This window comes from Vigna angularis, chromosome 4 (assembly GCF_016808095.1).
Source record: "Vigna angularis cultivar LongXiaoDou No.4 chromosome 4, ASM1680809v1, whole genome shotgun sequence".
NCBI classification, from domain to species: domain Eukaryota; kingdom Viridiplantae; phylum Streptophyta; class Magnoliopsida; order Fabales; family Fabaceae; genus Vigna; species Vigna angularis.
In genome coordinates this window covers 31,423,913-31,450,569 of record NC_068973.1, presented here as the reverse complement: position 1 = coordinate 31,450,569, position 26,657 = coordinate 31,423,913, and the positions used below count along the sequence as shown (strand labels likewise).

The 26,657-nt window shown below is 33.7% G+C and overlaps 2 protein-coding genes across 10 annotated transcripts; both read left to right on the top strand.

Moving 5' to 3' along the window:
- Positions 1–1,202: 1,202 nt before the first annotated feature.
- Positions 1,203–8,553, top strand: LOC108331819 (mitogen-activated protein kinase kinase kinase 1). 2 transcript variants are annotated; one of them, XM_017566775.2, is made up of 9 exons: positions 1,203–2,517; positions 4,396–4,480; positions 4,667–4,729; positions 5,136–5,293; positions 5,989–6,061; positions 6,211–6,270; positions 6,893–7,003; positions 7,572–7,817; positions 8,070–8,553. In XM_017566775.2, the coding sequence occupies exons 1-8, from the start codon at positions 1,547–1,549 to the stop codon at positions 7,782–7,784; spliced, it is 1,734 nt and encodes a 577-aa protein (XP_017422264.2). In that variant the 5' UTR covers positions 1,203–1,546; the 3' UTR covers positions 7,785–7,817; positions 8,070–8,553. The 2 variants fall into 2 exon arrangements, with proteins under 2 accessions (XP_017422264.2, XP_017422263.2); XM_017566774.2 differs by having other exon boundaries at positions 1,205–2,517; positions 8,032–8,553.
- An 8,133-nt stretch (positions 8,554–16,686) lies between these two features.
- On the top strand, positions 16,687–24,580 carry LOC108331875 (uncharacterized). 8 transcript variants are annotated; one of them, XM_052876273.1, is made up of 3 exons: positions 16,687–16,863; positions 17,309–17,350; positions 23,173–24,580. In XM_052876273.1, exon 3 carries the CDS (start codon positions 23,183–23,185, stop codon positions 24,212–24,214), a length of 1,032 nt encoding a protein of 343 aa, XP_052732233.1. In that variant the 5' UTR covers positions 16,687–16,863; positions 17,309–17,350; positions 23,173–23,182; the 3' UTR covers positions 24,215–24,580. The 8 variants fall into 8 exon arrangements, with proteins under 8 accessions (XP_052732233.1, XP_017422355.1, XP_017422353.1 ...); XM_017566866.2 differs by having other exon boundaries at positions 17,309–17,367; positions 23,179–24,580; XM_017566864.2 differs by having other exon boundaries at positions 17,309–17,367.
- Positions 24,581–26,657: the final 2,077 nt, after the last annotated feature.

Here is a 26,657-nt window from a genome sequence, read left to right as displayed (position 1 = left end):
AGGTGTAGATTTATTGTCACAAACTACATTCTTATGCTCCAAGTGGTGCATATTCATTATGCAAGTTAGAGAGTTTCAACTACAAGTTACACTTCTTCCTTTGCAAGTTATCTTTTGTGGATCATGGAGTCTATGATCCTATACTCTATTTATAAATAGATGCTTTTATGCTTCTCGAGATAGCACACAATCTCTCACTTTCATGTTATATCTAAGAAGTTTGCACAATACAAAATAAATCCTTAAAAAGAGACATCATTCACACTTTAAGAAAATGATTTTGTGTGCGTTTTTAATCAAATTTACTACAATTCCAATATACCATAGTTTAAATGATATTTTAATTTAACATTTTGCACAAGTTAATGTGTTTACAAATTTTGAAGTAAGGTTATTCATTTATTTATTTTGGATGTTAGAGTAACAGGAATAATTGACCGAGTAGACATTAATGAATTTCTAAAAGCAAACCGGTTTTTTTTACACTTGTATATTTTAAAGAATATTGGCTTGAACATATCTAAGTCTAAGATTATATTTGATTTCATGTAATTGAAATCTTTGGAATATTTCTGTTCAATAACTAAATTTTATATGTCTAAATTTATAACGTTTCTTACTTTATGTTATTGAATTTGATAGAGTAAACCATTTAGAATGACTTAGACAGTGAATGTTGTATATTAGGACGAGCTATTGTAAAATGATATAGTTTCTAGTCTCAAAACTAGTAGCTTATTTTATTGTAAATTTCATAATTATTGTTCTGAATGTTAACGACACTTCTTGTGCTAAAAAGAAAATGTTGAAAAACCACGTGAAAAATCTTGTCTAGGCATTAATTGTTTTAGACATAGAAATTCATTAAGCTACCTAACACTCTCAATTTTCTCCATAAAGATATTCCGAAAAGATTCTTAACAAAAATTAACACGAACTCTTATGAAATATCTCATAACACATATTTCTAGAAAGGTGAGGAAAAATTAAAAAAATTAATTAATGATAAAGTGTTTTCAGGCATCGATTAAAATAATCAATAACGGTGAGATTCTCTAATAAAAAGCATGTCTGAAATGTTTGGAAAGTAAAATGAATGGAATGGATTTTTAATAAAAAAAATACTTATATTTCTTGAATCGACATGATTGGAATATCAGTTAAAATTTGGTAATAATATTTTTAAATAAAATCTTATTGCCTATTATTGATCTGATTTAAGAAAAAAAAAATGCAGTGGGGCAATCCAAGTCATGGAAGGGTCGTCGATGTGGCACCGCGTTTTGTGTTTCCAGTTCAACGACGTTTACTGGTCTTGTGCGTGCAGTCTTTCTTCACTTTCTATTTCGATCAATCCCCCATTCCTCTCTGGTCAGCTCCGTTTACTTTGTCGCTCTTCTCGCGCGTTTCGTTTCTAACATCGCACCAATCCACAAGAATCATAGAAAACTACACATCTCCCTCTCCATCTCTTCAAACCCTTCAGTTTCACAGCAGCTAAATCGATTCCTCAATCCATTGACGACGTCGTTTTAGATGGATTCAGATGCATCACCTATCTCGGATTTTTGAGCACCGCAACCGCACCAAAGCCATGGATCAGAAAAACCCGCGGAGGAAGCCCAAGCTCGAGCGCCGCAACGCTCTCAAGTACTCTGAATACGACTCCGGATCATCTACCTCCGACGAAGCGCTCTACACGCGCTCCATGGAGTTCTACGACCGCACCAGCTTCCGAATCGAGGGCGTCGAGGGAGAGTTCGATCGAATTTGCAGGAGTTTAGGTCTTTCCGGCCCAGAAGACTTCTCTATTCCCGCTGCGGCCTGGGAAGCCATGAAATTTCGTTCCTCTTCCGATATCCTCCCGAGACTGAAGCTCGAAAACCTCGATATTCCCGAGGAAGAGGAAGAGGACGAAGAAGAAGAAGTACCGAACATAAACGAGGAGAGAATACTGAAACCACCAGAGGATGGTGAATTTAGTGAAAAATTAGGAGATGGGGTTAGGGTTTTGGAGGCAGATGAGTCGACCACTGGTATTAAGGGTGTTCGTCCGCCGATGCTGAAGCCGCCGCCGGGGGTTAGAGTTCAGTTGGTGGATGATAGCTCGTGTTCCACGTGGGACCTTTTGAGGGATTTGGCTCCGATAGGTGAAGAGTTATCGTTGAAGCACTCCGAGCATACGAGGGATGTAGAGAATGATGCACCGCTAGGGGTAGTAGAGAGGGAGGTATCGAAGAAAGAAGAAGGGCAAGTGGGTAGAGCGAGCCCGAAGAGGGAAGAGGAAGAGAATGTGGATAATGCAGCGAGGATTGCGGAGATCGTGGCTGGGCTTTCTGAATCATGTTCGTTTTCCACGTCGAACGAAGATGATTCTTCTAGTAGTACAACGGATCATACCCCCAACAATATTTCTCCGCAAGGGAGAATCAAGCGGATTATTACCGCCGGAAGTTGGCAGAAGGGTGAGTTTCTTGGGGGTGGCTCGTTTGGCACCGTTTATGAAGGAATTTCTGAGTAAGTGCATTCTGTTCACCCTTCACTTTTCATTCTCTCTTATGCATCATCATCTATTATTTTTTATTTATTTATAAATTTAAAACTATTATTATTATATGGGATTTGCACTTGGGAGTTCATGCACAATTACATCCTGCACAATTACATTTCAATGATCCACATAGATATAAAATTAGTTTTTTCACTCCTTCAGCCAATTTATTTTATCAGGCGTTAGAAAAACTGGTCCACTTTAGCACGTGCGGTGTGCTTGCCTCTCCCTCCCTTTCCTATTGTGGCTTTGGATCTTAGTTGTGATGTTTTCCTTTAGTGGTAGTTGGTAGAAAAGGTTTTTAAAACTATTAAAATTCTATTACGTTAAATGCAATTTTGGAGATTTCCAATTTAAATTTTGAATGACGTGGATAGGATTGGCGGCGGGGTTAATGCGTTGGTAGTTTTGGAGTTTATGATTGGGAAGGAAAGTTAGTTCTAGAAAGTTGCTGTGTGGGTTTGAATACGAAAATAAAGTAGGCAAGGCTGTGCTGTTATGGTTTTCTGTCAAATTAAAAAATGGGTGATATGATGATACTTCAATTTGTATACGCATCTGTCCAGCACGTATCCGGATCCGATATTTACTCAAATGTTTCAAAATAAAGAGTAGGTAATGGTTATCTTGAGCAGAATTAGTAAGAGCAAGACTTAGCTGTTCTATAGAAACTGATACTTTTTGATGGTGTTCCAATGATAACACGAGTAATGATTATTACACAATTTTTTTAAAGATGAATATTACCCACTTGTGTCCAGTAGGTCTTGAACCAACTCGTTGAATCCGCAGGTTGACGTCTTTTGAATTGAGCTAACTGATTCAGAAATTGTTAGTTTGTGTCCTGAAGAAAACTTTCTTTTTGGGTGGGAAGGTGGAAAATATTTTGCAGTGTATCTGATAATGTTATCAAATATTTATTTTCTTCTCCTATTTGGCCAGAATTGGAGCACAAGGGCTTATGATATATTCAAATTCAATTGCTTCCCTTTTTGTTGAAGACGGGCTAAAATGGTTTTTTGCCATCTCATCCAAAATGTCTGCCATGTTTACTAACTTCCAGATTTTGGTTATTCAAAAATGTTAGTTTGTCAAGGATATGCAGACTGCGACCCTTTTATTTTGTGTGGGGTTGTCTGTGTCCAATGTCTGTTTGACGTGAGATGAAAACTAGTGTGTGAAATTTCTATTGCTTTTTGATTTTCTTTGATAAATTTCCTAAATTCTTTTAGTGGTTTTGTTAACCATAGCCCTTAAATTAGGCAATGGTTGGTAAAGCTATTCCACTTTCCAAAAAAAACAAACTTTCTACATTTGATGTCTTAACCATTACCCTAATGATAATACTTAATAGTTCCTTGATGTGTTGTCTTTTTTAATATACTTTGTTGATAGCCTTTTTTTGAGTAGTGGTGAAGAGAATTTCTGAAATTAAACTCTGCAAGTTTTCTATTATTCATCCCGATTAGAAATGACTTTGAGCTTCTTAGCTTGTTCATTTGGACACTGTGAAATTGATGAAATGATACAGATGGCTTCTAATTGAATAAACATATTTAAAATCTTAGTTAAAGAGAACTATAGAAAAAATTAATGAAGTGTGTTAGATTTGGCAGGGGCAAGATATTGTAATTGCGTTTTAGTGCCATATTTTTGTCAAATCCAAAAACATCTCAAAAGATAATTTCTAATTTAGCATCTTCCTATCAAATTGCGGCTTCAATTTTTATTCTATTTTCTGTACAAAATTGGAAACCAAGCTTTACAATGATTTAGCATACATTTATGTTATTGTGCAAGTGATATCTACTAACATGTTAGTTATGCTTTCTGAATCACTGTAGTGATGGATTCTTTTTTGCTGTAAAAGAAGTTTCATTGCTTGATCAGGGGACTCAGGGAAAGCAAAGTGTATATCAACTGGAGCAGGTGAGGGGCTTACAGTTTTACACAATTTTCCAATAATGGAATACTTCTTTGAAAAAGAAAAGTTTTATCAGATAAATATTATGCTATCTTGTGCAATACTCCATTAGATCATTTGAGATGTTGCTGTTCTTCATGCTTCTCCCACTATGTTTATTTTCTCAGATTTGTCTTTTTATTCTTTCTCAGGAAATAGCACTTTTGAGTCAGTTTGAGCATGAAAATATTGTTCAATATTATGGCACAGAAATGGTACTTTCTTCTTCTGATTTCCTTTTCTTTCTTATGCTCGTTTTGACATTTCCTTGCTGTTTACAGGTTGAGATTTCGCTGTTTTGTCTCATTTTCTTCTATGTTCAAGTTCATATATTTTTCTTGTTTACTATCATTATTAAATCTATTTTGAAGTTGCCATCACAGATTTTGCCAATGAAATCAGGTCCTATGGCATTTCAAAGACTCAAACTTCTTACATTATTTCTAATATAAGCGGGATGTTTGTAGTTGAGTCAGGGCATGATGTCATGATGGGCCATGAAATGTAGTCTAATGTTTGTATGGTGAAGGATTCACATGACTGCAATTACTAGTAACGTAAAATTCAATTACTAATAATTCAAAAATATTTGTATTTTACACTTTGCTCAATGTTTCACAGGATGAATCAAAGCTGTATATCTTTCTTGAGTTTGTAACCAAAGGTTCCCTTAGAAGCCTCTACCAAAAGTATACTCTTCGAGATTCCCAAGTATCTGCCTATACAAGACAGATTCTGCACGGTATGAAGTATCTTCATGATCGAAATGTGGTTCACAGGTGAGTCTATATTTTATTTTGTTTTTTTAATCCTGTTTCACTTTGCTGTATATGACTTGTACTTTCCATGGTAATCATGGTTTTGAATCACATGGTATGGTTCATTTCTCTAGAACGATGCTGGCAAGAGTTCTATGGTTCTTGCTTTCCTTTCTTCAAAAGAATTTTCACTTTTGCGTCCTTGTAGTTGCAATATATACTTTGTAAATAACTTGTGGTATTTGTTTTATTTTCTTCTTGTTATTTGCCTGGATTGTTTTTTATTGTTTGATCAATTGCTCTATTTTCATAGTTTGAAATGCGTTTTACTTATTTGGCCAAAGAAGAGAGTTGAGGAGTTAATGGACAGAATAATCTTGGGAGAAAAGATTTCCAATTATTTCCGTGCCTCAAACTACTACCTTTTGATGCTAATGGTCCTGTATTTGTGGATGGCCTATTATTTTCTTCCAGTTGTTAGTTACGTTGAGCTTCAAATTCAAATAATTAAAAAGGAAAATCAAGTTCTTTACTGAGATCAGGTTGATGGTTACATGTGGGAAATTTCATTTGGAGTTTTCAGTAGCAGATTTTGTCTTTGGGTTATTGCTTGAGTTTCATTTGATATCCTATTTTATGCATTCATGTACCAGTTATGTAATTGGGATGAAACAATCATTGTAAATATTTTCTAAATTATATTTTCCCGATTTAAGGGATATCAAATGTGCAAATATATTGGTGGATGCAAGTGGATCTGTCAAGCTTGCAGATTTTGGATTGGCCAAGGTATGCAAAATATATTTTTATTTTGGATTGCCAATTTAAGGGTTTCTTTTATTTCTAGAATATTTTGATATCAGTTATAGATGTCTGAGTAATGTTAAATTTCTTATCATTTCAATTTTTCTGACTTCATTTTATGATTTGCTTTTCAGGCAACCAAAATGAATGACGTTAAATCAATGAAGGGTACAGCATTCTGGATGGCCCCGGAGGTTTGCCTTCAATCTTTACTTTTGATCAAAACAGAAATACTTTTATAATGGTTCTTCTGCCAAATCTATTAATGGAGCGTGTACATGGCTCCAAACTTCAAATTCATTTCCTTAACAAACTGGTTATGTTAATAGCTAGATGCTGACTCTGACACTAGTTTCTGCTCACTCCCATTTATCTGTAAACTGTACACTTATAAATGAAATTACGTTGTCACAGTTAAAATTATTTGCATTCAATGTGCTACTGGTCTAACACCATGGATCCAAGGAATTACTCGAACTCCATCGAAATAAATTCCTTAGCAACACTGGATCATGCCACATTTTGTCAATGATATTATTAGAGAATATGAAGAGTTGAAGTTTTACCTTTTTCTTTTGCTTTGTCCGACTTTTTACATATGGCTTGATCAATGTAATAAACAGCTGTATGTAATTATTGATAGTGGTAGTGATTATACATGTCTTGTTTCAATAATTTATCGCCTTCTTATTATATATAGAAATAAGCATCGCTTTGCTTTTAAAACCTTAATACTTTCTTAAATTTTCTCATTTTGGGTGTTTCGTCTTTTGATTTACTGATAGCTGTATCAATTTCTTAATCTGAAATATGCAGGTTGTGAAAGGAAAGAACAAGGGATATGGGCTTCCAGCTGATATATGGAGTGTGGGATGCACTGTACTGGAGATGTTAACAGGCCAACTTCCGTACTGTGATTTGGAATGGGTACATGTCATATTATTGATACTTAACTCACGTTACTATTGTTAGCTCACAGTAAGGGTGATCATGCAACACGTTATTTTGCTTTTTGTGTCTCTAGGGAGGTTTCTACAGTTCTCACAATTTCACTTCTGATTTTAATTCTACAATTTTTTTTTTCTGTTTCATGTGTTCGCCTTTACATTCTTTTTTACTTTTCTGTTTTGTAACTATTCAGGCTACCACTTTTGATCCAAATTGTGAAGGTTCCTACCATTTATTTTGTAAACTTGGAGTACTGATACAAATACAATTAAATAGTAAAAAAACACCAAAAAGAGACCTACTGATGTGATTTATAATATATTATTTTACTATTTTATATTTAATAAAAGAAGAACTGGGCAAAGAAAAATATATTTTAATGGATGTTTGTGTATCTTTTTCCATTAACTTATGAATTTTGTCTATGTTCGGTGCCCGCTTTTTATATTAGGTGGAATATTTTGGTTTTTGACATTATTAATATATCTCAAATTGCATTATTGCTGGCTTTGACGATTGAGTTTTAATTAATCTCTTAAAACAACAGATGCAGGCATTATTTAGAATTGGAAAAGGTATTCGACCATCTATTCCCGACTCCCTTTCGAGAGATGCAACCGATTTTATCCTGCAGTGCCTTCAAGTTAATCCAAATGAGCGTCCCACCGCTGCTCAACTTCTAAACCATTCATTTGTCCAAAGGCCACTTTCCCAGACCTCTGGTTCTTCATTTCCTCATGTTCTTGGCCGGAAGGGTTAACCATGCTATCTTCGACTATGAAGCATTATGGAGGTAAATGCATACTGTCTCAAATTACCACGAATTTTCTCTTTTTATCATCGACCTGAATTTATACACAAAAAAGGCTGTTTTCATGCTTGTCTATCCTTATAAGGTTTCCATTCATAACTCAAATAACATTGCATCCATTTGTGCAAATCATTGGAATATAGGTTGAATTTATCTGTCTGAGTGGCGTTTTGATTATTTTACTCTTCGATGACAGTTCTGTCCTTCATTGCGTGTAACATTTTCAATGTTCAGTCTGGAAGTTGCTGGGGTTCATCTGGGTCCATGACTGCAGAAATAATTCATTGGTTCGTGTTCTAGCATTCAGAGTTTGCTTGATTGCAACTTGTATCCATTTTTCTGCACGGCTTTGGATCTAACGCGTGACATGGCACACCAGATAACTAAGTTATCGACTAGGCGATATCCTATCGGATAATTATGCTCAATGTGTTATCTAATTACTCTGATGATTTGCCCGTTGTAGCAAAGGTGGAGGATCAACTTCCAGCTGAAAAAGCTAACCTTGCATTCCACTCATTACCTGACAGGAGAAAAAACTATAGGGCTTGCTTAACTCAGGAGCAATAGTGTAGCAAGAATTGGAGACGATTCTATTTGTACATATTATTTATTTATTATTATTAGCATGCCATTGTTTGTGTACATCTTGATCTCGTACTGTTTGTATTTATGTCCAAAATTTTGTTTAATCCATTTCTTTTGCGTGGCCTCTAAACTTTGTCTTTGGTCTGATGCTATTGGACAAACAGATTATTTACGGCATTCTCAATGCAACTGTAACACTTGAGATCAAATGCAAGTCTTACAAAAAAAGGCTCTATATTACAACATGCCCATATGCCATAAAATCAGGTTAAAAGAATACAAGCTTTCTTTTTTCGGTTGAAAACATATTTTCTGACAACAAGATTATAGAAAATGCATGTAAAAAATTATGAAGTATAGTTCTTAAAAGACTTTCGCATAAGAGCAAAAGTTGCAATGCTGAACCTAAAAAGTTAAAGTAAGACTTCATGTTATGACCTTTGCAATGGAGAAAACCTTAGATTCAATTAGAATTCATGTTATGATCTTTGCATTGAAGATTACCTCGTTCAATTAGAACTCAAGGGAACCCTTGTATTTCACCAATTTTTAATATATATGTACTTGCTCTATAAACAATGATATGTTCTCTTTAAATGGGCCATTTATTGGAGTGAAGTTTCTTAATTTTTTTTTCCATTCTGCTTGAGTTCAGCTTCGATACATATATAATTTTGTCATTATTTGTCATCATTTATCAATAGGTAGGTCAGCTCATAATCATATAAAAGATCAAATTTAATAACAATATTTTCTATCAAATATATAGTATAATATAATCATAACAAATTTAGCAAATGTTAATTATTACATCATGTTTATGTATTATACCTTAATAGTCATATTAATAACGAATATACGGTATTTATAAGTGATTCACACGTTATATTATCCAAAAGTATACTGTACTAATGGTTAATTAATAGACTTGATTGTGACAAGTTATATAAATATACAATTGGTATCTAGTTATATAAACATATAATTGGTATCTAGTTATAAAAATATTTTTCTATCCTAATAAAATATAAACCCTTTTATGAAACATAAACGTTATCTCACTTGAACGTTAAGAGTATTTTCTACAAATCAATAACTTATCAAAGTGAATTACATTCTAATTGAAATCTGCAAAATAAAAAAAAACGAACTATCCTTAAACCAATTCAACCAAACATTTTTCTACCTACAACTTTATCAAGAAAAGTGTACATATTAAGAAAGAGCACCCAAGGATTCCACGCTTACTTTTTCTCCCTGCAGCTTTATCATCAAGAAAAGTGCACCAATTAAAAATAAATCTTGAATAAATATTGAATAACATATGCATCTCAGGTGCGTCATTAGTCCAGTATAATAAAATAACTTTAGAATGGTTTTATAGAAAACAATTATATGTTTGAACAAAGCTGAGTGTTCGCCAGTGTAGAAGGGGCTTGCGGGTTTGCAGGAGCTCCGTGAGCACCTTCGCTTTCGCCATCGTAACGCGCTAGAAGGCACCGGACGATTTCGCCGTCGGGTTTGTGGCCGAGCTCTCGGGTGAGTCGTAAGATCCGGGCCGCGTAGACCTTCCTTCCTCTGTTTCTGGAACCCTCATCACCATAACATCTTTATTCCTTCTTGGCAATGGAAAATGTTACTATTAAAAATAGATAGGAAAATTCTACTTATCCAGAAAGTTTGATATCAGGGGAATAAGAATTTAATGGGATCCTTTTTTTTACTCATGAGCATTCCATTATTTTTTCTTATTAACAAACACCCTTTAACTAGCAAATTGTTTACTTTTTCTCAAAAGCAGTGATTTGCACGACTCCATGAAGAAGTAATTGCACCACAAAAATGACAGTAGGCACGTATCCATAGAGTGGAAGAAAAAGTTAATTATAATGAATTTAATCTACTACTAGAATGTAATATTTTGATTGTAATTTTTTGGAGATTCTGCAAGGATTTCTCCACATCCTTTTCTCGGTTGCGGTTCCCACCGATTCAGTAGGGAAACTATGGAGAAGCTGAATTTGAACCGCGTTGGATCTGAACGGCAGAGAACACGTTGATGTTGACCTTTAAATTCGAGAAAATGATGGGTGCGTCACCGGACTCTGTTTGTTTCCGAATGAATCCTTAATAACAACATGATATGAAATTAAGATATTGAATTAAATTATTCAACAAAAAATAATATAGAAAATAGTTATCAAAATATGTGTATGATTGAGCAAAGTCAAAAGCTCATAAGTGCATAAGCTGGTTAATATCGGTGGTGAGACTTTTTGCCGTCACCTATAGGCTGATAGATGAGCCTCATCGATATAGTACTGGTCTGGTTTTTAGTGGCTAAAAGTGGATGCCACCCGGTCGAGTGGACGCTAAAATATTTTGGTTGAATTGGTCTGAGAATCGATCGTTCTTTTTTATTTTGTTCTCTTTTGATCTTTAATCCTCTCCGAGAATGCAATCTACTTTGATGAATTATTAATCTGCAAAATGCAGAAGACACTCCGACGCTCAAGATATATTTTATAAAGAGGTCTATATTTTATTAGGATAGAAAAAAATCACTCTAACTTGATATTAATTCTATATTTATAAGACTTGTGACAGCCAAGTCCATTGGTTAACCATTAATGCAGTATATTTTTGGACAATATAACTTACCAATCACTCATAAATACCGTATATTCGTCATTAATATGATCATTAAACTATTAATTGGTCATTAATGATATTTATCTTTCCTGATTAGTTTGTCTGATAGCCGATCGGTTGCCAGATATAATACAATTTATATCATAGACCTTAAAATTAAGTAGTATGAATGCTTTTATAATAACACAGTCGCTCAAAGTTTTACTTGAACTTCTATAATTTACATCATACTTCTGTTTTCTTGTTAATTTATTGTTTTGGGTGTCAAATTATTATTTGTATGGAGATTTTTATTCACCTTTTGTTCATATTTCATCGGTGTATGACTTTTTTTTTCTATCCACCACCTCGCTTATAGATTTGGGAGCTTCCCTTTTAAACTACTTAACTAAAGATGCTCAATTTTCGGTACAAATATTTGGAGTCTCTTATGGATCTTATCAGAAAACTTCTTTATAATGGTTTTGATAACGAATCAAACTATCTTAGTTTCATCAATCTACCATATGGACACATCCTAAGTTAGCGACAACCTCAAAACTCAAATGAAGGAGATGTAAAAGAGAAAAAAAATTAAAATTATATACTTAAGTAATTACAGTCATGAAAAAAGAAAGAAATCATGTGTCAAATCTGAGTCAATTTGACTTATCAAAGGACTGAGTTAAAAAAATTATAAACATATCTAACATATATAAGGATAAACATATCTAACATATATATAATATAACTAATAAACTTATTCTTTTATTAATATGCTAACATTGACAAGCTCGTGATCTATAAATTCTGAATTGATATACTAGCTCATTGTTTAAAATTATTTAATAATGATAAATATAAAATAACATAAAAAAAATGCAACTATATAAGTTTTATTACACTTTTATAAAAAATATTATTACTTAAGTTTAATCATATATATTTTTTAATTTCTTGTTGAAAATTTGATATTGATATTTATTTTTTAAAATTATATATATATATATATATATATAATATTATTCTTTGTAAATTAAATTTTATATTTGTTAATTTAAATTACTGTCACATAATTTTTTTTTTTAATTTTTACTGACTGTAACTTTTGTGTATGTATAATCAATTAATCAAATATTGGATTTTTTTATTAAATAATGTTATTTTTTAATTTGAATTATATAAAAAATTAAAAGTTAAACACGGGTTAATTCACTGTATAATATATTTTTAATTTGAACTGCATAAAAAAATCAAAAAAATAATTTAACACATAAAAAAACAAGAATTAATTATCTCTCAAAAAATAAAAGATTTTATTAATTATTTTATAACTTTGTTTTTATAATTATTTTTTAATAACTTTTTATAATTTTAATAATAATTAGACAAATTATTTTTTATTTTTTATCATGAGGTAAATTAAGAATAACAATAGGATTTATTAAAATATAAAAGATAATGACATAAGTAAATAAAATAAAATACAAGTTATAAGTTAGTTAAAATAGTTTCTATCTATTAGAATGAGTTGCTCTACATATCTTATCAAACACTTTTATATCAATCAAACTAATTTGTAAGTTAATATTTAATTTATGATCTAATCAAACCTAATTGTAATATGATAAATTTTTTTTTTTTACTTTTCATAAATACTAACCAGAAAGAAGGAAAAAAGATTCAATGAAACAAAAACCTATGTTAATCAATTATTTCATTTTTTGTTTTTCTTCGTTATATATAATAAAAATATATAGTTTATTTAAATATTTAAGTACTTATTTTTTTACATTATTATCCAATCACAAATTAATATGTAAATTTTTCTTTCATAAAACATCATTGTCAATTTTTATTGTGTTAATGAGAGAAAATTTAATTTTATTATAGTAAATATTACAATTAACTAATTTGAAAACAAATCTTTACATATTATTAACGTAGTCTATACAAAAACAATCGTGATAGTCTAAACACAATGAATGAGGTTTTATGAAAAAAATTAATGAATATGCGTAAGATGTTAGTTAAGCTCATGAATTAATATAAAACTTAGTTAACATATTTTTTTAAGTGCAGTGTTTGTTTTCACATGGATTAAGTAAATAATAAACAAGTATTTATTTTAAAACAAACACCACACATAAAAAATATGTTAGTTAGGTTTTATGTAGACTAATGAGTTTAGTTAACATGTTATTCATTGTATGAGATTCATTAACTTTTTCATAAAAGCTCATTCATTCACTTTTTGGACTACCATGGTTGTTTTCGCATTGATTACATTAATAACTAATCAACTTACATAAGTGCAATTTTTTTATGCCTATTAAACATAAAAAATATGTTACCTAGGTTTTATGTAGATTCATGAGTTTAGTTAACATGTTATCCACTATATCAGATCCATTAACTTTTTCATAAAAGTCCATAACAAATAAGTGTTTGTTTTAAAACAAACATTGCACATAAAAATATGTTAGTTAGGTTTTATACAGGCTTATGAGTTGAGTGTTTCTCTATACACTATCCCACATTTCTCCATGCAACCCCTACATTTTTTAAGAAAATCCAAAAGTGTCCTCTGCATTTCAAAAAGCCCTACACCCCATTTCTTTTCTTCAACGAATTTTGAAATCCGTTGAAATAAAAATCCTTCAAGGGATTTTGAATTTCGTTAAAGGATTTTCCAAACCTTCAAGGGATTTTGAATTTCGTTAAAGGATTTTCCAAGCCTTCAACGAATTTTCAAAATTCGTTTTTCGAAAGCTTCAACGAATTTCAAAATCCGTTAAAGAATGTTAGTTTTGGAATGTGGGGGATGCAGAAAGAAATGTGGGGTGGTGCAGGAAGAAACACTCTCATGAGTTTAGTTAACATGTTGTCTATTGTATATCAGATCTATTAAGTTTCTCATAACAGCCCATTTATCCACCTTTTTGACTACCGTGGTTGTTTAAGTTTTCCATAACAGCCAATTTATCCACCTTTTGGACTACCATGGTTGTCTTCACATTGACTACATTAATAACAATGTGTTACAACCAACATACATAAGTGTAATTTTTTTATGCGTATAAAACATAAAAAATATGTTAGGTGTTATGTAGGCTCATGAGTTTAGTTAATATGTTGTCCACTGTATCAGATCCGTTAACTTTTCCATAAAAACCCATAATAAAAAAGTTTTTTGTTTTAAAACAAACACCACACATAAAAAAAATGTTAGTTAGGTTTAGAATCATAAATTTAGTTAACGTGTTATCCACTGTGTCAGATGCATTAACTTTTTCATAAAAGTCCATTCATCCACCTTTTGGACTATCATGGTTGTTTTCGCATTGACTATATTAATAACGTGTTAACCAACATACATAAATGTAATTTTTTTATGCGTATAAAACATGTATTACTTACAAAATATTGTAGTCCAAATAAAATACTAAGTATAGAAATATATATTGATTTTTAATAAACTCATAATTTAATTTATGATGAAAAAGAATGTGAGAAAATATATTAAGTTTGTGAACATGTTAAAGTTTTCAATCTAGAAGGCAACCAAGACTTTACCACATCAAATTAAAAAGAAAAAATGGATTGACACATAAGGAATACTTACTCTAAATATTTATAAGTTAAAATTAATATTTTTTTTTATATTTTCTTTATTTTAAATACATATATACGAGCTAGAAGAGATAACATATATTTAGCAAGTTTATTATCATACAATAAAATATATATATATATATATATATATATATATATATATATATATATATATATATATATATATATATATATATATATATATATATATGATATGATAAAATGCAATTATTATATGAAATTTGACATATATTTGAAAGGATGTTTATTAACAAAACATATATTAAAACAAACGCTTATTTATTATTAATGTAGTTCATGGAAAATAATCGTGATAGTTCAAGGTTTAAACCCTTTAGTTGTCCCTATTTATGTGGGTTTTTCCCAGTTTGATCCCCGACCTATTAGAATCCCCAATTGAGTCTTTAAAAGTGCTAATTTGAGTCAATTGAGGCCTTGTCGTTAAATTTATTTAACGGGGGTTAAGTTTTTACACAAATGGGTGGGTGATGTGTCAATTTTTGAACACGTGGCATGGTGAGAGTTGAAACGTGAAATTTGGCAACTTGTAAAATTATAATAATATGAATTTCTGAAAAAAAATTGTAGGACTGAAACTAAAGTTTTTAGAGAGGCCAAAGACATTTTTTTCCCAACTTGAAAAAAAAATCAATTCTAATCTAAATGTTCTCTTCGTTCCCAATTCTTCATCTTCTTCAAACAACAAGTTTTGGCTCACGACCAACTATATACACCGCAAGCTTCCATCTTTCAGCAATGAACCTCACTGCATCTCTTTTGTCCTTTATCATAGGAGAGAAAATATGAATTTTTTGACCTTGTGTATTTCCCCTGTTCTTGCCAAGAACCAAAACCTTGCATCTGTCCTCAACAGATAAAACCCATTTAGGATCACGTCTCAACATGTCAGAAAGCAATTCAAAAGCAACAGGAACCAAAATGAAGAGAATCCAGATTTGGAGAAGTTATCTCAAAGGCATATGCAAGTACCCGTTTACGTTCTAACTTAGCACAGTCATCATTACACATAAGTTTTCTTTGTCCAAGAGAAACTTTCTTGCCATTTGCAGCAACAGGTTGAAGCAACACAGACAACTTTTGGATAATGGAAGCTTCGTGTACAACATCGACATTATAATTAGCAGAGCTTCTGAAAAGGGATTTAGGGTTCAATAAAACTGAATTTGAGATTCAATTTGGGATTAAAAGTCTGAGAGGAATTTGGGATTTAAAGTATTGGGATTCAATTTGGAATTAAATTTGGGATTCAATTTGGAAGATGAGCGAAGTCGCAATTTAGGGTTTCTGGTGTGAAGAGATTTGGGGCTTTCTGTGTTTCAGGTTTTACAGGTTGCGAGGAAGTGTTTCGCGATAAAGGAGATGAAGCGAGGAGTTTCGTTTTGTGATGATGCTCATGGTGACGCTGTGATTTTGGAGCTTTTGCGCTACAAGTTTCGAGATTTCACGGTGGCTTTGACAAAACTCGCGATGGCTTCTTCTTACGGTGGCGTGAGGGTTTGTGTTGGTTGGGGGGGGGGACAAGCATCGCTGGCACTACGAAGGAGGTGGTGGAGCGTGATGAACTTTAGTGACTATATGAAAAATTGAAAAAAACAATCAGATAGGTTCACAAGCACATTACTCTGACATCAACATGTCACGTTTCAAAAAAGTACACATCAATCTCCCACTTGTACAAAAACTTAACCCTGTTAACTAAATTTAACCGTAAAAGTTCAATTAATTTAAATTAGCACTTCTAAAGACTCACTTGAAAATTCTAATAAATCAGAGATCAAACTCAGAAAACCCAACCTAAATAGAGACAAGTAAAGAGTTTAAACCATAGTTCAATAAGTGAATGAATGAACTATTATAAAAAAAAAAAGGTTAATGGGCCAACGGTCATGTTAACGAGGCTCATAAGCCCACGTAAAGCAGCATTCCTCTTTTTCATTTGGATGGAATTATAAAACGTGAAAAAGTGAGAAGAACTAGTATTGTGTAGGTTAGGTGTTGCAGTATAGGCACACGTCACCTCTGCCAGCCTTTTCTATAATCGGATTTTGGGGAGCGTGAGCGCGAAGATCGGAACACTCCTCTGATATCCTTCATTTCCACTGTTTCAACAAACGACGCCCCGCTAACCGTTTCTCGTGAATTCCAGTTACAGGTACTTATCTCTTCCCAATCGACTCCTATCGGGAGGGTTTTTCTCCTCTGTCGTCTCCTTTGATGCCTCCATTTCTTCCTTTTTATGCAATCTTGAAAATGTTTCTGTGGAGCTTTTAGAAATTTTCGTTTGGCATGAGACCTCGATTTACAAATTACACCTCACGATCCCCACGCTGCTCAGACTAGAACATATCCACGATTTTGAATTCCGCGAATGTGTTAAATATTGAACCTTTCTTTATAACTTTGTATTTAGTTCCGCATCAGTGACATAATTGTCTGTTTCCATGTTGTAACCGAGATTTCCGCGCATGAAGGAGTTTTTGAAAACTTAGATTGGTAAGATAAGGGAATTAAATAAAGTATGAACAATTCCTATAATTTGGAATTTGGATAATTTCGTTTTGGTTCTTTGACTGATGTTACGTCCTGTACACTTCCAGTGCGTGTGGTGCATTGTTTCATGCCAAGTGGAACTATTCTTGGTAAGATCCTATAAGAGGTATGACAGGACACAACTTATGGTATTAATGGATGATACTGAATTCTCTTGACTATATTAGACATATGTTGATGTTTCTGGAAATAAAAAAAGTTGTCATCAAGTTGTTCTTTTTCAAGGTCAACCATGAAACTTGTTGAGTTGAGTATATTTCTTATTTTATGGATTGTCATTTTGTTTGCTTTGGATTGATTGATTTCGTTGTTTTAGTTTTAGAAGTAGTAGTTTATATTTCATTGTTTTACGGTGTGTTTCGTGGCTCTGATAGAGAGTTAAGTAGCGTGTGATGCTTAGTGGAATATCGAAGTGTTTGATTCTCCACTTCTAACTACCAGCCTTTAAAGTTGGGTGCTTATCTATTGGCATTAGAGTTAGTTGTCGATGTCTTTGGAAAGGGTTATGGAGGGTTTTGGCCAACAAGAAAGTTAAGTGTAATTTCATCAAGCAAAATTTGGTGCAAGTTTTAGACGTCCACCTTAAGAGTGGTGCTGTGATGGGGACAATGCCATCAAAGGTTGCCTAAGTCCTGCATTGAGTTGTCTGAGTTGGTTGGTGGAGTATTTGAATGTGTTTTTCTCTTCTTTAATGACTAGCTTCCGAGGGTGGTTACCAAAGAGCTTGGCTCTTATCTCGAGGAAAGAAAAGAGAAAGACATAGAAGTGAGAAGAAATCAAGTGATGTTGAAAAATATGCGTTGTTTGGTTTTGTGTGAATGAAAAAGCAAACACTTTGGCGAACTAACAGGTTAAATAGAACAGGCCAAGCCTTAAAAAAAGAATTGTAACAAACTAATAGGCCAGGCTTTGGTTTGACAAGGCCTTACTTGATCTGACTATTTCTATCTCTATGACCACATGGATTTGCATTATATCTTTTGCAGAAGTTAAATATTTAGGTTCATGTCAGAAGTCGTAATTCATTACTCCTGGTTTTTGTCATGATGGGTCCACATTTACAATTCATGATGTTCTTCTATATTTCAAGTCTTTGGCATTATTAGAGAATAGGCATGCGTGTTTGTGTTGATAGAGGATACTTTCTTAAAAATAATTTCCATCCACATAGCTTTTTTGGACCCTTTTGCTCAATGATTAGCATCTAGTAAAGAATCATTACTTGGTTATGCTAGTGTGATACTGTAGTTAGGAGATCTTAATCAGTTTGCGATCTCTGAAAAGGAAACCCAATATTAATGTGAGTGAGCATTAGATGTATTATGTGTATTGTTACTTACTAAGTTTTAATGACATTTTGAAATAGTTCTCAAGTGTTGCAAATGAAGGATATTTAGAATTATAATATAAAGAAGTGTAACATCCCAAAATACCGTAATTACCATAAATCAGGATTAATTACAATTAACAGTAACATAAACAGTCTTTGGCATTAAACAGAATTACAAGAAGAAGCCGAACGGCGTCAGTACAGAAGAACGTACGCTCAAGATATAAATCAGTGATAACCAGGACGGACGGTTTTACAAAACTTAACCGCACGTCCAACTACTCTACCATTACATCCCTACTCTAACGAGCGTTCTAAGGCTCGGCCTTGACTTCTACCTCAACCAGATTTGCCTCCTCCAAATTTTCTTCTTCCAGCATTTGCTCAAGGGATGCACCACCATCTGCTCACACCCACAACGGATGATCATTGCATTTTGACAAGACGGAATATACATGGACAGCAGACAACACAATGGAAAAGCAAGGGTAAGCTTATAATATTTAGTTTATACAATCAACACATACATTTACAGCTAAATCCACACATACAACATGTAACTCATACATCAGCAATCATAGAAATACGTATATAAGACAGACCGTCCGGACTGTATGAACCATGTAGTTACAAGCGTCCTTGCACCCGAGTGATGTAGTAACTGGGATACACCAAACAGCTGCCACTCGAGGTTAACCCTATCTGTCCAAAATACTCAATAGGACTAGGGTCTCCTGCCATTCCCACACATGACTACCCCCTTCTACTTGAAGAGAAGTATCACGGAATATCAGGATGGACAGCGAGGCTTAACTTATCCATGTTCATACTTTACCAAAGTTTAACATTTAACACATCTGAGACGATCCTCCTTGGAACGCTCGTTCAAATTCCATAATCATAAAATCACTTGGTATAACGTTCGCACTGTAATTTATCATAATTCATAATCAATTTCATCTTTAACTTTAAGAGTACAAAAGAACGAACGTTCAGTCCTTTGAAGAAATAGGACGAACGTTCAAATATAGTACTGGATGGACAGACGTGACTCTCTGTTTGACCAGTTAAATGCACTGACTCAATTTGAAGTGTATTGGTACTTAGAAGATTTCAAAATAATTACCTTGGACCAGATTCAATATAAGAAGAATACTCAATAAGACTTAGAAATTTTCTTTGTAAAATTTGGTATATACTGAACTGATGTTTAGGATATTTAGGACGAACGTTCGACATGAGGCCGAACGATATTTAGGACGAACGTTCGACATGAGGCCGAACGATATTTAGGACGAACGTTCGACATGAGGCCGAACGCTATTAAGAACGAACGCTCGACATAAGGCCGAACGCTATCAAAGACGAACGCTCGACATAAGGCCGAACGCTATCAAAGACGAACGCTCGACATAAGGCCGAATGCTATCAAAGACGAACGCTCGACATAAGGCCGAACGCTCAAACATTCAAATGGGGACGCTCGTTCACGAGCAGAATTCTTTCCAAATGAAGGAATCCCATTCTAAGTTATTTTAAGGGGAAACCGAACGGTTTAAGACCGTACAGTGACGAGCGTCATTTATCAAAGGGGATGAATAAAATTTCGGATTTCTCAACCTTCGAAAATTCTTCCAGATTTCAAATTTATAAACTTTATAACTTTCATTCCAGATTTAATTCACCTTAAATATCATCATCATATAGATCTCATCATTTTAATCATTCCAACTATACAATAACCATACTCCATTCATACGTAATCAAATCAACATGCATTTCAATCAAAGTCCACAACGTATTCAATACATACAGGCAGTGCTCGTTCATGACAGATCAATCAAAACCAGAATTCATACCAGATATCAGTAAACGTCCCTAACAGCTCAAACTTCATACTTTTCATACATGCAATCCAGATTACTCAACATGCAAGTATAAATTAAACATATAAGCTTCCCTTACCCGGATTGGCAACCGAACTTGTCCTAGATGCAAAAGTGGCTTCGCCCAACTACGCTTTTCTTACGCTCTTGACTCTTCCAAAACAAATCTAACCACAGAATACAGAACACTGAGACTACAAGCTTGCATGCAACTATGAACCCTAGTTTTTCCAGAAACCTAAGGACGAGCTATGGAAGGGGACTTACCAGTTTCAGTCCTTGAAGCTGTTCGGTCCAGTGGATAGCTCTCAGTGCAACGGACGTTCCTACGGTGCTGGAAATAGGATCGGAGGAGAAACGTGAGGATTACAGTAGAGAGAAGTTTAGGGTTTCTAGAGAGAAGTTGGAGAAAATGGAGGTTTTAGGTTGTGGGGAAGACGAAGTGTGCGCACAAGTGAGAGAGAGAGTTTCTAAAAACTCAGATTTTGTGGATTCCACGTCAAAACGGACGAGCGTCTCCCAGCCTGCCACCTGCACACCAAACCCTGTTTTGGAAGCTTCTCCCGCGACACGTGGCGTGCATGCATGCAAAGATTGGTGCGTTTTTAATGTTTCCAGAGAAATTGATTTTTTTGGCTCAGCTTTCCGTGCACAGCAGAGATGAAATCAGAGTTGGGAGTGGGTTTTTTAAGGGGATTAAACATTGATTGTGGGGTGCATTAATGATGACATGACATGTAATTTACAGAGTAAATTTTCAGGGTCTCACAAGAAGAGTGTTATAAAGTATCCAGTAATTTTGTATGTGCTGATCTACATTGAGATCTGCATAAACTTTCTGTAGGGGTTATTCATATAATTTTTGTTAGCTTGAGAAACAAGCAAATGGGTTTAGAAGGATCAGGATATAAAGAAGATTCTCTTTCATGGTAATTAATGTTGGGATTTAAATCATCAAATCCATCGGCTTTACCTTTTTAATCACACTCCGCAGTTCAAATCATAGGTAAATTCTTCATTGCTCATTTTGTTTGATTTGGTGAAAACCTAGTCATCGTATGAAGCTCACTCTCCACTCTTCCGTTCTCAGTTATTCCTCTGCTTGCTTCCTCTGTTATCTGAGTTGTTGCTGTTCTGGGCTTGTCTTCCACCATTACTAATATGTTTGAGCCTTTATTTGGATTGTGAAGTTGATGGAAATGAAAATGGGGATGTATTGGTGGATCCTTGTGATTATAATGTGATAAGTTTTCTGGATCAGACATCTAGATTCTAAGAGTAGAGTATTTATGTTTCCGTTGTGTTTAATATATTCTACCTTGCAAGGTTTTGATGTGTTCTTGACCCTTTTTGTGTTTTGGAATATGTTTTGTTAAGTTTCATGCTACTTAATGGGTTATGACTTATGAATTTAATGCTATAGAATATGGATTAATAATTTTGTAAAATCCATTGATTCAAAATGCTATTTTTATCACTCTTCCCGATTTAAGGTGAAATTGGTATTTTAACTATGTTGTTTTCTATCATTCATCTTCTAATGAATGATCTACCGTTTACCGTCTTCTCTATGGTGCTTGTTTTATGCATTTTATACTGTTACTCGTTTGGTGTATCCAATAAAAAAATGGCAACTTGGATGCATAAAATTGGGATGTCATGACTGAACTGAAGGAAATTCAATGGGTCGTAAAGGTTGCAGTGTCTATCCTCGACGGAAATGAATATAGTAGATCAAGACTGATTGATGTCTGGCAGTGTGTATACATGAATTAAAATGAGAAAGATTGAGTGAAAGCAATGACATAGCTTTCTATTGTATGTGTTAAGATTCCATTTCCGTACGACTGTGTTATCAAGACTAATGTCTGGCAGTGTGGATACATGAATCAAGATGATAAGGATTTAGTGAAAGCAATGGCATAGCTTTCTATTGTATTGTTGTTTAATATTCCGTTTCCATAGGGCCGACTGCTATCAAGACTGAAGTCTGGTAGTGTGGATACATGAATCAAGTTGAGAAAGATTTAGTGAAGGCAAATTCTATTGTAGTTTTTGTTTAAGATTCTATTTCCATGGAACGACCTGATGATATGTAATAGGGAATGGTATAGATGGGTTGGTTTTACACACCTTTGGTTTAATTTGTATTTGTTGACTTTTGTAGTGGTGCTGCTTGTTACACAATTTTGCAAGCTAGTGATTGTACTTATTAGGTGTTATTTCACATTATCTCGTAGTTATAATTTTATTTCCAATTTTCTGTAGACTGAAGCTTTGCTTGCTGTTTTATATGATGGAACTTGCTGTGTTTTTATGCCCTCTATTATATTCACTATATGAATCACATGATTAGTGCTAATCGTGGTGAGCAAGGACGTCCTAATGTTGTGCTTTAAATTGTTATTTAAACATCCTTTATTTAATCTTGACTCAATACTATCCTACCATTTGTGACTTAGATGTAACTGCAAAAGTTATCGAGAATGGTTGAATCATTATGATCATTTTACATGTGTTTGTTGCTAAGACATTTATAGGTTTTGTAAAAATTTCTACGTCATAAATGGCATAATGTGAAATATGTACTTCAGACATTTGATGATTGTATTTGGAATAACTAACATATTAATTTATTATTTTACACTTTCTCTCCTTTCTAACAGACCTACACGGATTGTCTTTCCTGGATTAGTTTCAGGTAAATGGCTGAAGTTAGTAAGTTGAGGAACAAGTCTCAAGGTCGGAAGTCATCACCATGTCTTTTGTCTTGTGCAAGAAAAAATCTGAAAGATCTTACTGTAAAGAAGAGCTCTTCTAAAGCATCGGAGAAGAAAGATTGGAAAGATATAACCTGTTCTGTATGTATGGAGGTCCCCCACAATGCCATTCTCTTGCTTTGTTCGTCTTATGACAAGGGTTGTCGCCCTTATATGTGTGCAACAAGTCATCGCTATTCAAACTGTTTTGAACAATATAAAAAAGCATATACTAAAGCAACATCTGTTCAAAGTTTGCAGCTAGAAGCAAATAATTCAAATCTTGATTTAAGCACAGGTGAATCTCAAGACAACACTAAAGTTCATGAGCTTCTTTGCCCCCTTTGTCGCCGACAGGTGAAAGGTTGGACAGTGGTTGAAGCCGCAAGGAAGTCTCTGAATGCCAAGAAAAGAAGTTGCATGCAGGATGACTGCTCTTTTGTGGGGAATTACAAGGAGCTTAGGAAACATGTTAAGTCTAAGCATCCATCTGCACGACCCCGAGAAGTGGACCCAATAAGAGAAGAAAAATGGAAGAGGTTTGAGTGTGAAAGAGAACGAAATGATGTTATTAGCACAATTTTATCTTCAACGCCAGGGGCTATGGTACTGGGGGATTATGTGCTGGAGCCAAATGACCATGCTTTTTATAGTGATGAGTATGATTCAGACGGTGAATATGTAGAGGATGATTTTTCTCATACCTTTTATAGTGATGAGTATGATTCAGACGGTGAATATCTAGAGGATAATTTTTTCTCAGTTAGGTCCATTGGCTTGGGGAGAACTCGTCACTTTTTGCCGAACATTAGATATAATCAGGATCGTGCTGGAGATTCTTTCGATGTTGATCGCTTTGGTTTTCAGAGTGTCGCATCTGCAGGTTCTGCTGCTGTCTCTGGACGCAGACTCCACAGGATACTGTTAGGAAGCTCTAGAAGACGACGGAGGCATAGGATAGCAAATGCAAGAAGGTAAATTCAAAGACAAACTTGTAGGGAAGGAGCTGCACTTCTGCAAATAGTATGCCAGTGATCTTGGCATGGCTGGTTTTGTTGCTATGCCGGAGCAATTTTATAATTTAATTGGCAGAGTATAGCTGTTCATCTCTATCTATAGATTGATATGGCACCGTGACATTCCCTGTTTTTATATATTTTTTAAAATAGACTGTACAAAAGGCAATTATAGAGTGCTCATTGCCTCTGAATTCTAGGTGTAGGAGATCCAGCTCATTATGATTGTTAGGTACCCTAGGTTGGATTGGTTTTTATGCGGTCAGGCTAAGTGGTGAATTGAACAGAAGGTTAGGGACAAGATGTCCAAATAATTTCATTTTGAACCGATGCTTTATTCTTCGAATGATGATTTGCTTTATGTACAGGTTGAATTACTGTATAATAAATCGTCTTTAATAGTGTTAGGGATATAGAATGTCATTCTGCATGCCCTTGGACACACTACCGTGTGCAGTGATTGAGATGATGTGATTTTCCCCCTGATGTTTAGAACCTCGTCTAATACTGGCCTAGAAATTATGGTTTTCTTTTACCTGTTATTTCACGGTCGTCATCTGTATGAAATGACCATTACTGAAAAATGGGAAGCCCTTGGTAGAAATTATGATTAGTGATTAGAACCGAAAGTGGATATCACTTCATATTTAACGGGTCATTGGAAAGGATGAGTCTAGTCTAGTGATTGTTAAACCTTTCAATTTGAGTTTATTCTATAATAACAATAAAATGGTACTATTAAGATAATTTATTTTAAGACGAAAAATACTTTTGATAGGCTAAAATGTCTGACATTTTTGGAACTGGGTCTACTTGCTTTCGGTCTTTTTAAATTTTGAAGGGTACTGAACCATATTGTATACTATATATATATATATATATATATGTATGAGAGTTTATAAAATATTGACATGATTTTAGTGTAACCAAGTCTAAATAGAGACATTATTGAACTTTCACACTGTTTTAGGAAAAATACTTTGAACATTATAAAAGGGTAAGGTATTTGGGTAAAGATTTTAAAGAGTCAAAATTATATTTTTTTTTTGTTTTTGTTTTTGTAGACCTTATGCAATGGAGTTAGAAATGAAATTGGAAAAAGGATTATAAATGAAATTGGAAAAAGGAAGGAGGCTAAATTTTGGACAAAATTATCTTAAATGACAAACGTCATCTCTCCTTTTTATAATTTTTTCCCCTCACATTAGTCCATTAGGTTTTCTCCTAGTGCAAAGTTCATTTTCATTAAACATTTTTATAACGATTTTAGTCTTTTTCTCATTAATTTCCTTCTTGACATAAGGCAGAGTCTAGAATACTGTTAGTAGTTAGCTTTTTATTATTTATTACCTAGTCATTTCTTATATATGAATTATTAGATGATTATAAAATGACACTTGAAAGATGATTGGATATTTATCTCATGTTTGTTTTTGTTAGGAACTCATTTTTTATAATTAATAAATAAATATCAAAATAATATAATCGTCTACTTTGTTTTAAATCATTTTTAGTATGTAATTGTTCTTGGTCAATAAGTTATTTAAGTGATACTAAATTTGGTTCAGTTTATATAGGTTAACAAAACCTAATTGAAAGAAAAAAAATAAAAAGTTCTTTAAGTGAAGATTGTTTACCATTGATAAATGTTCATCAATAACATGATAATATAAAAATGGGTCAGTATGTTAGAAAAATGTGTGTTGGATTAAGATATTAGTCTCTTTTAATTTGAATCATCTTACATGTTCGATTGAGGACGAGTTAGTTGTTGGATTGACCCGTAACTTATAAGTGATTTCGAAACGGAGTTGGCTCTTGTCGCGAATATTATTTTGTTATAATTTCTATTTCATTTATCTCATCTCATCATCATTCACACACTCAACTGAACTCAAAACGAGACAAACAAAACAACACAACTTGAGAGAAAAAATATGACCCAACCTAAAAGGAAGAAGGTGAGTGACGACCACCATTGGTCACCAACGGAGATGAAATCCACGGTGTGGGTGCCTCTTCTTCTCGATCTCTAAATTGTGTTGGATTCTTCCTGCAGTTTTAATAATGTGAAATACCGACGAAGGCTGTCACCACACTTGGAGACGCCATCAACATCATGCTGCCTTCACGATCAAACCCTACACTGCTTTTGCTACTAGCCTGACCAAGGGAGGAAGCTGCAGTCGATGCTCCATCTCCATGGTCATTCAACCCTCTTTCTTCGCATTTCATGGTTGTTATTCAGTATTGTGACTTTCTGCTCTTTTCCATTTTTATTTGAGATTTTGATTCTGGTGCTCTTTGTTGGGATTTTATTGGCCCTATTTGATTGTTCTGAGTATAATTTTGTGTTTGAGACACGTGATTAGGTATGAAATGTATGTTGGGATAAACTTAAATTT

What these genes read in the sequence shown, in the direction of transcription:
- LOC108331819 (XM_017566775.2), top strand. Translation starts at nt 1,547, where the DNA reads ATGCATCACCTATCTCGGATTTTTGAGCACCGCAACCGCACCAAAGCC. An exon ending in GTGTATATCAACTGGAGCAG is followed by an intron (nt 4,481 to 4,666) that starts GTGAGGGGCTTA and finishes ATTCTTTCTCAG; the next exon opens with GAAATAGCACTTTTGAGTCA. An exon ending in GATCGAAATGTGGTTCACAG is followed by an intron (nt 5,294 to 5,988) that starts GTGAGTCTATAT and finishes TCCCGATTTAAG; the next exon opens with GGATATCAAATGTGCAAATA.
- LOC108331875 (XM_017566865.2), top strand. Translation starts at nt 23,183, where the DNA reads ATGGCTGAAGTTAGTAAGTTGAGGAACAAGTCTCAAGGTCGGAAGTCA.